A 15,176-nucleotide genomic window follows, 5' to 3' on the forward strand; every position below is an offset into this window, starting at 1 on the left:
GGCTCTGCAGGGGCTCCAGTCAAGGGCCACCTCTTCAGAGGAACTTTGACTGACCCCCAACACTAGGACCCCTTTTGTCCCCATGCCCAAGGGCGCCACCGACACCAGTGCCTTGTGGAGTTGTGGAAAGCGGTTACCCTGGCCAGAGCAGTCTTAATTTCCCCTCTCTCCTCACAAATATTACAATTACGGACATTCGTAATCTAATGAAGTATCCCTTCCAACTCTAAACTACTATTTCTGTAATTAAACTCTTCCAGAAATTCTTGTAGTATAAAACCACCCATTTTTCCTTCCCTCTCAAAGACAAAACATTACATACTCTGCACTGCCAGAAAGGGAATGTTTTTCAAATGTGTTGTCTTGCTACCAAAGCTTACCCCTTCTAAGCACATGATCTCTTAAACTGTATGCATACATCAGTGGAAATCTTTCTAGAATTGATTACATCCTCTTCTGCTACAATAGGAAGATACTAAACATACTTCCACTTTTTATTAAGGCTTCAGACTCGTGGCAATTTCATTTCTTTAACAGAGCAAGGCCTTGGGAGGCACCAGCTGCGGAGTCTAGATCTGCTTTTCCAAGCTGCTCTCCTAACTGGTCTCTGCTGCCTCGACTGATTTTTTTTGTATTTCACCCTGAGCTGAGGAAGGAAATGACCAGCTTGCAGGAACTGTGTATAAAGTGAGCGATCTCCGGGTAAGGGCCTGAGACAGGCTTCCAGGAGTAAAGCACATGCACTGAGAGGGCTTTTGCTTGCTTCCTAGTTCTCGCTGTTTGTCTTTTGGAGCCGGCAGCTCCTGACCCCTGGATACCACTCACGCAGCCACAGAGGGAGGACCACAGGCAGGGCTGCTGCTGCAGGGTGTGCTGGATGATATGCCTTCCAAGTGCCTGACTTGTGTAAATACGTGAACACTAGCGGGAAATGAGGGAAACACACCCAAACAACCCCTTTAAGGTTGCTCTGAGGCTTACAGGGCTCAGCGTACGCTTTCAAACAAAAAACTTTCTAAATTAAAAAATGTAAACTTTCACAGAGGCGCTAGCCTGTGGGGTTTGCTTTAACTCTGCTAAATCAGCATCCAGTTCAAAAAATGAAAGGCGTTAACCGAACCGAATCCAAAAGGACTGAACAAAGGGCCTGGGGGATAGGAGACAAGACAGTGGGTTTGTGCGAGCATTTATGTAATTAGGAACATCTGGTTTGGGGGTTCTTTTGTAATCCTGTCGTGGAAATAAGTGTAATTACTAAATCCTGACCACAACAGACAAACATTTAAGAACACAGAAAACTCTCCAAACAGTGTCCAACAGAGTAGAACCATGGTCATATGAACTCCCCAAACATATACCAACCTAGATAACCAAGTTTTCTGGATATCTATAAAAGATGTGTTCTTTTGGCTAGAAGTCTGACGCTTATTTATGTTTCCTTAACTTCTGAAACAACGTCTGAGAAACCCAGCCTTTAAGTGGAGGATCATTCTAAATTACTCAGTCCTTTATGATCAGTTTCAATATACAATCCCCATGGCTACTAAGTGACCAAAATGCATATGCATATTCTGTTTCTTTCTGAAAATCATAATCAATATTTCAAGGACCCTACAAGCTGTGAAAACATGCATGGGCTTTGTGCCATTTATTTTGGCCGGAAACCAATTTTTGCTGTTTTCCCAAGTTCTTAATATGTTCAAAATAAGTCGCTGCCAAAGCCTCCCGTCCCTACCTAATCGGCCAACTCCGGCTCTGTTTCCATCCCCATCCTTGCACCCTCTCAAAAGCCTGCCACCCTTCCTGCCCCCAGGGCAGTCCTACTGCTCCCACTGGTCCTTCTTGGGATCCCACACATGTCCCTGTCCTTCCGTGTGTATCACCAGGGTTCGGAGGTGCTGGAAATGCTTCCTCTCTGGCTTAATCATCTCTCTCTCCTCTTTGATTTTAACCCCATCTTTAGGCCTGTGGCCGCCCTGCCCCAACACACACCCAGCTCAGATGTTGTTCTGACTCCCTCTGCACTGTCTACCCAGCATCTCTACCGGATGAGCACTGGGCTCCTTCACCTAGAAGGTCCCAAACCAGAAGAGCCAAGCAGTTCCCCAGGAACTATGTCCCCAAGCTACACTCTCTCCGCCCCCCAGCAACGAGGTGACCTCTGCAGTGGGAGCTCCCGGCCTCTAGTTACCCTCCCAGTCCATTTTTTCCACCACCTTAGAAGGGACCCAGGATTAGTCCCCCTGTACCATTCCTGGACTGACGACACCAAGCTTCCATTACAGTATCATGTGGCCCATTACCAAGGACCTTTGACAGTGTCAGCCTCTAGCCACTCCCTGTGCCCTGCTCTGGCCCCATGCCACAGCAGTGACCCTCAACTTCAGGCACTTCACAGTCACACATCTGCACATGCCCTTCCCTCGCCCTCTCCATCTCCCCGAGATCCTCCCAGAAGGTTCCCCATCCCGCCCCCCATCTCTAAGACTCCCAGGATCTCCAGGTAGAAAGCAAACTCCTCCTCTCCTTCCTCCAGCCTGTTGTGCTCCCCCGCCTCCCGCCCCTGTGCCACTGGAGTTCTTCAAGGGCAGAGAGCTTCTCCCTTTTCCAGGTTTCTCTCTTCAACCCCATGACCTACCACAGGAAGTCCTTGGTAAACAGAAGTCACCCGATAAATACGTAAAAGTCATCTATCATGGGAATAAAGCCTTTAGTGTTTGCCACACGTAGGAGAAGCTTAAGTCTCAGCTTTTCTGAAGGAAACAGTCTGCAGTAATATCTTGTATTTTTTTTTTTAATAGAAATGCTGTGAGGCTCAAACAGAATTTACTTAGGAAGCTAAAGAAAAAGTCTCTAGAAACCTAATATCTATGGGTTTGTAATTAGAATACTTTTTCAGTAGCCAGTAAAGTATGTTCTCTTTGAAAAATGCTAAAACCCAAAAGGTAACAGGATAAGGAAACGGATTCTACCAACTCTTGTACACATTTCCTGATTTTCATAAGTTGCGGGGAGTTTAAAGCATTCTGAAACAGTTAAATTGTTAAAAGATACAATTAGAAATTGTGTATATATAAGCACAAAAACCAAATGACAGAATTTTTTGATTAGTCTTACACATGAGGAAATTGTGGTCCAGAGAATTCAAGTTCTGTATCTAAGATCACACAGCTGTCTGGGGGAAGACTTGGGGTTGCACTCCCATCTTCAAGTTAGTCCATTCTTAAACATGTATGCAAACTTCGAAATAATTGTGTTTTCACCAAATACCCAGTCATAGGATGATAACAGTGGTACTAAGTTGATGAACATAACAGCATGAAGGCAAAGAAAATACTGACTTTAAAAACTTGGCGAAATCTAGGTCACTGGAGATAAAACCATGAAGAAAGCTAGTCTTTGGACAAAGTTTATAGACAAAGGAGAGCAGAGCTTAAAGAACAATAGAAAAAGTAGAAAGACTTCCACTTCTGATCAAGATGGAGTAATCACGATCAATTTTACCCTCCCACCTGAAACAACCCCCAACCCCAAACAGAGAGAGAGAGAATATATAAACAAAATAATTTTCAAGACCCTGGACATCAGATAACAAAGGGCAGAGATCCCTGTGGTGAAGCAGAGACCAGGGGTGGGGGGGGGTGGGGGTGGGAAGGACTCCCTGAATTGAAGAGACAGAGCTGAAGGTCTGAGGAAACCAAGTCAATTAGAGGTCACAGGACCAAGTACCAAAGAGAAGAGAGCTGCAGACAATCCCAGAGATCTGCAGGGGGTCCCCCGTTAAGGACGCGGTAGTAAATTGATGCACACATGAGAGGCAAGGACCCAAAGCTGGGACAGGGTGCCTTCCCACCAGCCAGAATGGAATAACTCCTAGTTCAGGGCATTGGGGAAGGTACTCCTGAAGGCCTTGCCTCAGTAGAAGAGAATAATTAGCCCTAAACTGAGACTTCTCTGGATCTGCCAAATAAACTGTAAAAGCAAAACCTGAAAGAATCAAACCAGCTTCAAATAACTATATTCCAGAACAAAGCTTAAGAATACTTTTAGGAAAACACAAATATCAAGCACAACAAGGTATAATTCATAATGTCTGGCATCCAATCAAAGATTACCAGGCACCCCCCCCAAAAAAAAAAAAAAAAAAAAAAAAGATTACCAGGCATGCAAAGAAGCAAAGGAACCTACTCAAAATGAAGAGAAAAATGAAAAGAAAAAAATCAACTGAACCTGACTTTAAATGACAAAGATTAGTGAAGACTTTAAAACAGTTACTAGAACTACATTCCCTATGTTCAAAAACAGTTTAGTAAGGTTGCAGGATACAAGATAAATACACAAAATCAATTTTATTTTAATATATTTTAGTAACAATCAGATTATAACAGAGTATTACCATTTACAATAAGAATCATGATACACTCAGTGATACATCTGACAAAAGACATGAAACACTTGTCCACTGGAAACCATAAAACACCGATGAGAGAAATTCAAAAAGTGGAGATATATTTGTTCATGGGTTGGAAGCATCATTGTTAAGATGTCAATTCTCCCCAAATGATCTACAGATTCAATGCAACCACAGTCAAAATCCCAGTAGGGTTTGTTTTGGGTAGAAACTGCCAAGATGTTCTAAAATTCATGTGGAAATTCAAGGGACCTACAAAAGTCAAAATGAGCTGAAAAAGAGCAAAGTTGGAGAGGTAAGACTACCTGATCTCACAACTTATTATAAATTATAGCAATAAAAAGTATGGTATTGGCATAAGGACAAATATATCAATGGAACAGTACAAAGAGTCCAGAAATGAAACCACACAATTGATATTAGACAAATGTAAGAAGGCCTTTGGCAGTGGAGAAAGGACAGTCTTTTCAACAAGTGGTGCTGGGGCACTGTGCAAAAGCTACCAAACCCAAAATCCATACCCTGCATCATATACAAAAATTAACTCCAAAAGGATCATAGACCTAAACGTAAAACCTAACATCATAAAACTTCTAGAAAATACAAGAGAAAACCTTAGATAAGGAAAGATTTCCTAGATACCAGACCGAAAGCATGATCCATAAAAAACAAATGAACGAATCGGATTTCATCAAAATGAATAACTTCTGTTCTTCAAAAGACACAATTAAGAGAATGAAAATAGACTGGGAGCACATATGTACAGGGCATGTATTAGATAAGACCTACATCCAAAATAAAAAGAACTTTCAAAACTCAGTAATAAGAAAACAACTCAAACAAATTATTTTAACATATTTCACAAAAAAGATATATAGATGGCAAATAAGCACATGAAAAGATACTCAACAACTGTGGTCTTTAGGGAAATGCAAATAAAAAAACACAACGAAATACCACCAACACACCAATTAGAATGGCTAAAATTAAAGAGACTAATACCAAGTGTTGGCAAGGATGTAGCATACTGGAATGAGCATACTCTGATGGTGGGAATGTAAAATGGTACAATCACTCTGGAAAAGTTTGGTAGTCTCCTTAAAAAGTTAAAGCACATCACTCCTAGGTAATAATCAAGATAGATGAAAGCATAAGTCCATACATTCATGGTTTTGTTTGTAATAGCTAAAAATTGGATACAATTCAAATAGTGAATAGATAAATTGTAGTATATACATACAATGGAACACTGCTCCGTAATGAAAAGGAATGAACCACTGATACATGCAATAACATGAGTGGGTCTCAAAATATATATGCAGAGTTTAAACAGTCAGACTGAAAAGTACAATGTATGATTTCCTAGATACAAAACTCTAGGAAATGCAACCTGAGCTATAGTGACAGAAAGCAGGTCAGTGGTTGCCTGCAGAAGTGCGGGAGGGAAGGAGAAATTACAAAGGGACTCAAGGATGTTTTTGGAGGTGGTGAATATGTTCATTATTTTGATAGCGGTGACTGTTTCACAGGTGTGTACATAATGTGTACATATATCAAAACTTATCAAATTGTACAGTTTAAATATGTACAGTTTATTATATGTCAACTATATCTAAATAAAGCTGTTAAAGTATCCCAACTTGGTCAAATCATGAATGTATAAATAGAGAATATGAATTAGCAAGCTCATTAGGATCTGGTCTATCCAGTAATGCAACATCAGTAATGCCCCATATATAACAATACACTCAGATGCCTTGAGCAACTACAAATGTTCAGAAAGACAAATTCTATGTCAGAGGCTCAAATAATATTCTGACATCTTTTCTCAAGATATGGGGTCTTACACTGAACTTTACCTAGGCTTCTCCTTCAAAATGAAGCTATAGAGTTCTAGTAAGTACATGTGCTAACACCACTACTAGACATTCCCAGAAGTGGTACCATTAGAAGTGGTACCCTGGGCATTCCTCATCATGAAGAGGAAATCAACAGTGATGTGATGGGGTCACAGTAACTTGTTCAGAAGTCCAGAAACATCTTCTAGGGGAGCCAGGTGTGCAGAGGAATAAACCTTTTCCTCCCATTGTGTTTTCCTCATACCTTTAAAGCACAGCAAAACCTCTACACATCCAAAGACCTCTACAAACTAATCCTACCTGTTCACTGCACTGACAACACCACCAGGCACAGAACCCTCACACACCAATGTTATTTCTCACCTTTCTGCCTTTATTACACTGTTCACTTGCCTGGAATGCCTTCCCTTCGCTTCATATAAATGAGGGCTGGAATTCTCTAGGGCAGCTTCCCAAAGATGATGCCTGAAGCATCAGAATCACCTGGGGTGCTGTGTGTCTCACACGTCTGCAAAGGGCACCAGGGAACATCGGGAGGGCGATGGAAGTGTTATATATACACAAATGTTTCCTATTTTTTTTTACTTCAACTGTGGTGGCAGGTATCTGGTTGTATACACTTGTTAGAAGTCTATAAACTCTGTATTTAAAATGGGTACATATTATTGCACATAAATTATAATTCAATGAAAATAGTTTAAAAAGAAAGCCCATATAAAACTATTTAACTTGAAAAGAACAGGGGAGAAAAAAGTCCCAAACTGAGATGGACACCAGAAGTGGAGTCAAGCTCACACTTAAGCCAAACTTAAATTCTTAGCCTCAATTTCTAATACACAGTTGACCCTTGAAAACGAGGGGGTTAGGGATGCTGACTCCCCCTGCAGCTAAATACCTGCACATAAACTTTATGGTCTGGATCATGTGGTACTCTGGTACGTATTTAGTGAAAAAAATCCATGTATAAGTGGACCAGTGCAGTTCAAATCCATGTTATTTAAAGCTCAACTGTACACACAGGGTCAGTTATCTGGTTCCCTAACCTTCAAAAATGAACCTCTTGGTTGAAAAAGGTAATTTTGGAAAAAAAAATAAAATCACCAGAAGGCTCCAATCATATTTCACTTTTTCCTGGATTTCACCACTGTGCTTTAGACACGTCAGTAAATGCTGTTACACTAATGTTCACAGTGACAGCAAGAGACAGAAAGATGCAGCAACTGTGCTTCAAGCGCAGAGAGCACAGGATGACCTACGGAATCTTCATTACTCTCAGAGTAATTTGTGCTCAATGCCTTACTCTACGAAGTCAGTGTCCAATAATGCATTTTAAAAATACAATTTAGTTTTTGAAATGCAGTTTAGAAATACCATAAATAATTACTAAGCTAATGGAATACCATTATATCTGAATGGGCAAATTTCAGTTAAAAACCTACAAACATGGAATGCCTCATGTCCCAATGACCATAGCTATTTAAATGAGACATTTTCAATGAGATATCCGGGTATTTAAACATTTCCAAATAAACATTTTATGAGTCTTACTTAAAAGACTAGGCACTTACTTGTAAACCATTTCACCAACATTATCTCATTTAATCTCACTAACTCTATAAAAAAGGTATTAGTCTCCCCATTTTACAGATGACGAAACTGAGATTAAGTATTTTTTCCAAAGCGACACAGAACCTTCAGTTAGACTCAAATGACTATGCTTTTGTCCATTCTAGATTTATAGCTTGGGATGTTATTTTTGCTATAAGATCATAAGCTTATTGATTAACAACCTATTCATTTTCTAATTAGTCACGTAAGCATTCTTAACCGACATACGTAATTGGAAGTTCAAACTATAAATGGCATGCCAGCCTTTTAAAAATCCCATCTCAGTTCTTACTGATTTTATGCATGATAATAACACACTCATAAATATTAAGTTCACATGGATTTATCTGCTAATTAGTGCACAACTGACCTTCTTGCCTTTGAAAGCCACTATGTACTGGGTTAAAAGAAAAATCAGAAAAAAGTATGTTTCTTTTAAAATGTTTTTCTGACACCTCTGTAACTGGGAGAGTTTGAACTCTGTAAAAAGAGATTTGATGAAATCTCATACATTGTAAATAATCCAAAACCTGGTATAATGTGTTTAAGAAACTGACCTGGAGTCAGACAGATTTCAATTCTGATAATGCCTTTGCCACTAAGTAGCTGAAAAGGCTGGCAGGTAGCTGACACTAGAGGGATATTAGGAAGCATTTTAGAGTCATATTTACTGCCACATTTGCAGCGTTTATAAACTTCCTAGGTTTGTCTTTTAATGTGCATACTCCAAGTTATAAACAAAATCTGTGCCTAAAAGTTGTGTGTGGGCTATGAAGAGAGAAGTGCTTACTTTTTTGCAGGAAAGAACGCTTAGCAGGCATCAGGGCCCCCAGGAACACCCATCTCCCCTCCCCCTCCCCCCCCATCCTGGGGCAGCATAAAGTATCTTCCAGGTATCTGGGAGTTAGAACTTCAACTTCCCACAGAAACAGCGTGATCCATGGTGGCTAGGGTTGCGACCAGACACATTAAAGGGGAAACTCACATCTGTAAGCTGCCCTGGGAATCTGCCTGTTTCTAAGGTTCTCACGGGAAAATACCTGTGAATTCCAAAAAGCCAGCAAGCACACACTTGTGTAATACAACCATTTTTACCACAGTGATTGGTGGTAGCCTTCTCTTCCCTCAGCAGTCTAAAGATGATCTATCCCCAGGCGCGTTTCAAAGAGGAACAACCCTCTCATTTTCCAGAGGGGGAAACTGAGGCTCACAACCACACAGGCGGTTGGCAGGCCTTGGAATACAACACAAGTGCAACTCCTAACCCAAGTTCTTTCTGATAAATATCACCAGAGACAAATACTGTCCCAGCGCCAAGCATTTGCAAAGCGGCAGGCTCTCCTTCCTACCAGATCCACAGCCATGGGTGTAGGCTGCTTTCCCCCTTTCTAATCTGAGTCCATGGTCCTGGAAGCACAACATCAAAACTTCCACAGAGAGCAGTACTTTGGTATCACACCGACACAGCCCAACATATCACATCCCAGACACCCCTTTCTGTCGGTGGGGCCATCCTTCATCTCCCGGGCCATAGCACCTACCACACCCTTCTCCACTTTTATCTGCCGGGTCTGAGTCTCGGTTGTTTCCTAGGCTTCTGCATACAAACAAGCTCACTTGTGGGCTGACCCTGTCTGCAGACTTTTATTCAGTAGACATGACAGGGAGTTCCCACTATGTGCAAGGATTAGTGCTAACAGCGCTGACGTCCTCCTCTTTCTCAGAGGCTCACCTCATCAGGGAGGCCTGCCATAATAAATGTGGGACTCTGACCTTCAAATTCCTTTAACTGCAACCACTGTAAGAAACAATTTACATGCACCCAATATACGCCACCCCCCCCCCCGCGATAGCTGAAATTTAACATAATAGTCTTACTATATATGATAAACTGATACTCTTCATCCTACACCAATTCATTTTTCAAAGTCTTGGAGAGAAAAAAATCTAAGGGGAGAGGAGAGATCATGAAATACATAAAATCCACAAATAATACACAGTAGTCCCTCGGTATCCCCAAGGGACTGGTGCCAGAACCCGCCAGAGGCACCAAAATTCGCTGATACTCAAGTCCCATAGTTGGTCCTCCATTCAGCCTCTGTGGATTCAACCAACCATGGATCAAGCAGTATTAACTATCAGACAAAAAAAATCCATGTATAAGTAAACCCGAGCAGTTCAGACTCTAGTTTTTCAAGGGCTAACTGTATAAAATGTCAGATACTGTGAAGAAACAACAAATTTCAGACTTCTAAAATCTTCTAAATTTATTTCTCAACCCAGTAATGGATCATGATCTCCAGTCTGAAAAATAATTTCTGTAACATAAGAGTGATTACCTTTACATGATGCTAGAGGAACAGAAACATCAGCAAATGCTTAGGTGTGGGACACATCTGCCCAAGTCACATCTTCTCTCTGCCCAGAGATGCAGAGGTACCACAGCCAGAGTTAGCCCTGAGTACCACAGGTCAAGGAGAAGAGAATCAACCTGGGGGAGGCTAAGGTTTCACTGAAGCGCCATTCCAGGAGCAGGAAGAGTGTGGCTTTTTTCTTAACTACCTGGGAAGTCTGCACAATCTCAATTCTTCCCCTTGGGACAGGCTGCCTATTTCCAAGAGGACTGTCAATACTGGCAGGCAGATATTTTATTCTTTTTGAAAATCTTACACTCTACCCAGACATGACTGAAGCAGAATTTAAGTAGTAATAATAAATGATCAGCAGGTTATTTTTTAAATCTAAGATAACTTCTACTTCATGGTATGTGTTAAACAGTAAACTCATTCCAAAAGACATGGGCTTGTTAGTGGAAAAAAAGGAAAGGGAGGTATGGGAGAGAAAAAAAAATCTAGAGGGAACAGAGGTTGATCATAAAATACACACAATACACTAACATATAAAATGTCGGATACTGTAAAAACAAAACCCCCCAAAACAAGCTTTAGACTACAACTGAAGGATCATCACCAAACACATACCGAACCCCTTTTCTGTCCAATAAAACATGGCAAACCACTTACGATAGAAATGTGAATTACTAGCCATGATACTTCGCTAGTTTACAAGAGCACAATTCCTTCAACTGTGGGAAGCAGAAGTACTTTCCAATCACAGAAAAACGTTTTTTCGCAAGGAGAGAGATTCGGCACTGGTGCAGCCGAATCTCTTCCTTAGGTCAAGAAGGCTAACACAGACAAGAAGATAAACTATTTACACCTGAGCAAGCCATGGAAGGCAAAAGGTGAAAACACGAAAAATACAGACGGACCTTCGCAGAAGTCATTTGATTATCTTAACTGTATATACACGTGATTTTTAAAAACAGGAAGAGAAGGCGCAAAGTTTTGGCAGAAAAGACTTTAAATCTAACAGGAGGCAGTGCTTTCCAGATCATTCCAATAAACAATGGTTCAATATTGAGAATCTAGAGGCACTTCGCGCTGAAGCAGCACACATGTGGAAGCACGGATTCGGAAAGTTTATATACTAAATCTGGGCCGTGGAAAGGCACCAACAAACCCTAATTTTGAAGCTCTCAGAGTTCCTATTTAGAATTAAACCAAACCATAATTTGTTTTAATTTATACCTATAAAGTGGTGGTCGGGGGACGGTTGATGAGAAGAAGCTGGAGATTTAAAAGGTTCCAGGATGAGGTGGGGCGGAAGCGAAATCCTGAAGACCTGATTCCTAACAGCAACCGGCCTTCTAGGACAACTCAGTCCTTTTCACGTTAATGGCATTTTGAGACGGGACGGTGGGTCGACAGGCGGCAGGCAAACACCCTAGCCTAAAAACTCCTCCGGGCACCCAGCGTCACACTTGTGCACACTCACGCCCTCCCAGCGCCTGCTCCGCATCTGCTGAATGGAAAGGAACCCCGAATGAATGAATGGGAGACAAGTCTGGCCAGAGGCTCGGAGCACGGCCCTGGACAGCGCTGGACGCCCGCGGGCGCGGCGGGGACCCTCGGGGCAGCGCAGCGCAGGGCGCGGACCAAGGGGGACCGGGGCCTCGCCGAACAAAGGGGCGCGGGGCGAAGGGGGCCAGGCGCTCACCTCGTCGCCCCACTTGAGCACGTCCTTGTGCCGGTCCTTGACGGCGTGGTAGATGTGCAGGAACTGGAGGATCCCGTGCCGCCGCACGTGGTCGGCGTGGCGCTGGGTCTCCTCCCAGCTCAGCGGCGAGCCCTGGGACAGCAGCCCCATGGCCGCCCCCTCTCCTCGTCCTCGGGACCGTCGGCGGCCGCTCCGGGCTCCCGGAGAGCGGCGCGGGCCGGACACTCAGCTGCCCGCGAAAGGCGGCGGCGGCTCAGGCCCGGCGGGGGGCGCCCTCGGGCCGCAGCCGGCGGAGGGAGGGTCCGGTCCGCTCCGGCTCCCCGGCGCGGGGTCCAAGCCACCCGGGGGACCGACCCCGGGGTCGGACGCACCGCGCGGACGGAGGCGGCGGACCGGACTGCAGGCTGGGCGGCCCTCTGCCCGACGGCCTGACCCCTCGCGCGCTCCAGCTCCCGCCCCGCTGCTGCTCCGAGGCGGCGGCGGCGGCGGCCCCCTCAGCCGCGGTGCGGCGGCGGCTCCCGCTTCTCTTTGCCGGTGTCGTGCACTAGCTCCTTCCTACTTGTGACCAAAACCTGCGCCGCCGAGCATGCCCAGTCCTCCCCACCGCTCGCTCGCCGCTCCCCGCGAGATCCGCCGCTCCGGATTTTATAGACTGCGGGCGGGGGCGGGGAAAGGAGGCGGTGCAGGCGAGGAGGCGTGGCCGAGCGCCCGCGGAGAGTCAGGAGGGCTGCGGGGTAGGCGTGCGCAGGCGTGGTCGGGGCGGAGTCCAAGGGGAGGGGCTCACCGGGCCGGGGTCGGCCTCGCTTTAAGCACACACGCTGTGTAAAAATCCGTTTTCTCTAACGCAAAGAGAGATACTCTGGATTGGGGAAGAAGGTTGATTATTTGAATTAATGGAGAATCCACTATATTTTTTCTTATGGAGAGAAGCGCCTTACACTTATAAAACCAGGGTGAGAGCAGCAGGGTGTGGCAAGAAAATTTGTCTAGAGGTTTTAGACTTGTACGTATTATAAGTATTTGTGTGTCTCTATTTGATGACATATGTTCTTTGGATGGCACAGACACCATTCATTGCAACCAAAGGGGCTTTGTCAACATTTCCAGAAGGATCGTTAGAAGGAATCATCTCCAAAGTATATCCCTCATCCAAACCTAAGATTCATCCATCAGCTGAGCTTACCATGGGGTGGAAGTTATTAGAAAAATGGAGTTGGCCCTATGCTGGCAGGAAAGGGAAGTAATGAGGTACCTCGCCCCCAAGTAGTGATAATTGTTCAAAAAATGTGTCGACAGAACCATGAGATGACAGATTAGGGGGAAAGTGATAGCGACTAGATTATGTATGTACTGAGACCAGAAAGTGTGTATTTAACTGTGCCCGCTTCCCTCACACCACAAAGTTAACATTTAGTGAGCACTTACTGACTGCCAAATGGATACATAATCGTAGGAGTCTCTTCTCCCACATCCTTCATATTGGATGTGCCCATCTCCAGACTTGGGGACGTGGATACCCAAGGTCTGGCTGTGATGTCCACAGGGGTGTATGTGTCTGGAGTGTGGATGGGGATATGAGGGTGTCTGAAGCTCAGTAGATGAAGTTTCAATCATCTGTTTCAACAGCCAGGATAAAAACCAAACCTCATTCTACTTTGTCCACAGCCCACTCTTCTTTGCACCCTCCCCACCAACCTCACTAGACCCGTGCAGTCCTGGCTTTCTGCCGTTTTTTCTGCTTGTAATTCTCCACCTGACACAATCCTGTTCAGTCTTTGAGTCCCAGTTGCTCCTCTCTGTGTTTTGGTTGCATTTGTACATGTCACTATTTCTACAATATGATAGAATCAATTAAAAAATATTTCCACACTAGATACTGACCTCTTCTGGAATAGAGATAATTCATACCTTTTGTATGTTTAACTCTAGAAAAGTGCTTGGTATAAATGCAAGGAAGGTAGTATGGGGGTGGGGAGGGAGGGATAGTATTGGTCACTGTTTCACGTCCAGGCGAGGCATCCAAAGGATCATTTTGTAATTCTCATAATCTCGTCTCACATCTGCATACTCTAGTATTGTTCAATACAATAGCCATCAGCCACAGTTGAAATGTGGCTAATTTGAGAAACTGAATTTGACATTTATTTTAATCAAATAAAATAGAAATTTTAAAAATTTATGTTCCATTTGGCGACTGGGGAACTTATAAGTAAATTTGGAACAGATTGGGAATGTGAAGTCCACTTTTTCATCTGTTCATTTTATGAGATCTAAATATAAAGTATTTCCAAAGAAAACTTAGTGGACTGGAGATGTGCTGTGAATGTAATACACACACCAGATTCAAAGACTTAGTACACACACACACAAAGAACGTAAATATCTCATTAGTAATTTTATATTGATTATATGTGCTATACTAGTATTTTGGATATGTTATAGTATATTACTTAAATTAATTGACCTCCCGAGTGCTTTGTAATTACTGGTAAAAGGTGAAAAAACAACTACAGATCAACAGAAGTCATAATTAACAAATCATTCCCCTGTATTTGACAGTGTTTTGCATTTTTTGGTTTACTTCTCGATTTCATTCTGTAGATTGCACTCAAGAATGGGTTTCGACTTCTGGGAGTGGGTTTTTAGCGGAGAGCCCCTAACAGAACGTTTAGGGCTTTAACAAAGCGAACAGAAGGCGCTCGTATCTTGCAGAATCAGCCTTGACCAAAGACGGATTCCCAGTCATTTCTTCCGCAAAAGAGAGCTAGACTCGCTGGGCCGGAACCCAGCGACTGTACAAACACCGCATCCTGCGCTTGGGGCAAGGGAACCTGCCGCAAGCCCCGCCCCCAGGGCCGCCCGGAAAACCCGGGCGATGGAGCCAGAGGGGCGAGGAGCGGGCGCCGCTCTGAGCATGCTCGGAGAGCCGGCCTGTCGCGCGAGGAAGCGGCGCGGCCGCGGGCGCTGCACGCCGCGCCGTTGTTGTGGTCCAGCCCCCGACACGTGACTACGCGGGCCCGCCCCCTGCTCGCGGCGCCGCCTCCCCGTGACTCAGCACTTTGTGCCGGCTCGGTGCTAGAGGTCACTCCGGGAGAGGCTGTTCTGGGTCAGAGTCTGGGCCGCCGCTCCTGAACCCGAGGCTGCTGCTGATGTTGCGGCAGCCATTTCAGTCTCGTCGGTTTTCGGGCCTCCGGGCAAAGAGGAAAAAAATACATTATTTCCCTATGGCCACGCCGCTC

The 15,176-nt window shown here is 44.2% G+C and overlaps 1 protein-coding gene across 2 annotated transcripts in view; it reads right to left on the reverse strand.

The window, feature by feature from the left end:
* Nucleotides 1-12,555, reverse strand: part of GCLC (glutamate-cysteine ligase catalytic subunit) — a 40,193-nt gene extending 27,638 nt beyond the window's left edge. The window contains exon 1 of one of the 2 annotated variants that reach the window (XM_057698903.1): nt 11,938-12,555. In XM_057698903.1, coding sequence (XP_057554886.1) covers nt 11,938-12,087 — 150 coding nt within the window. In that variant the 5' untranslated portion in view covers nt 12,088-12,555. The remainder of the gene's footprint in view (nt 1-11,937) is intronic. The other variant, XM_057698904.1, reaches the window with a different exon arrangement.
* Nucleotides 12,556-15,176: the final 2,621 nt, after the last annotated feature.

Source organism: Hippopotamus amphibius, chromosome 11, assembly GCF_030028045.1.
Source record: "Hippopotamus amphibius kiboko isolate mHipAmp2 chromosome 11, mHipAmp2.hap2, whole genome shotgun sequence".
NCBI classification, from domain to species: domain Eukaryota; kingdom Metazoa; phylum Chordata; class Mammalia; order Artiodactyla; family Hippopotamidae; genus Hippopotamus; species Hippopotamus amphibius.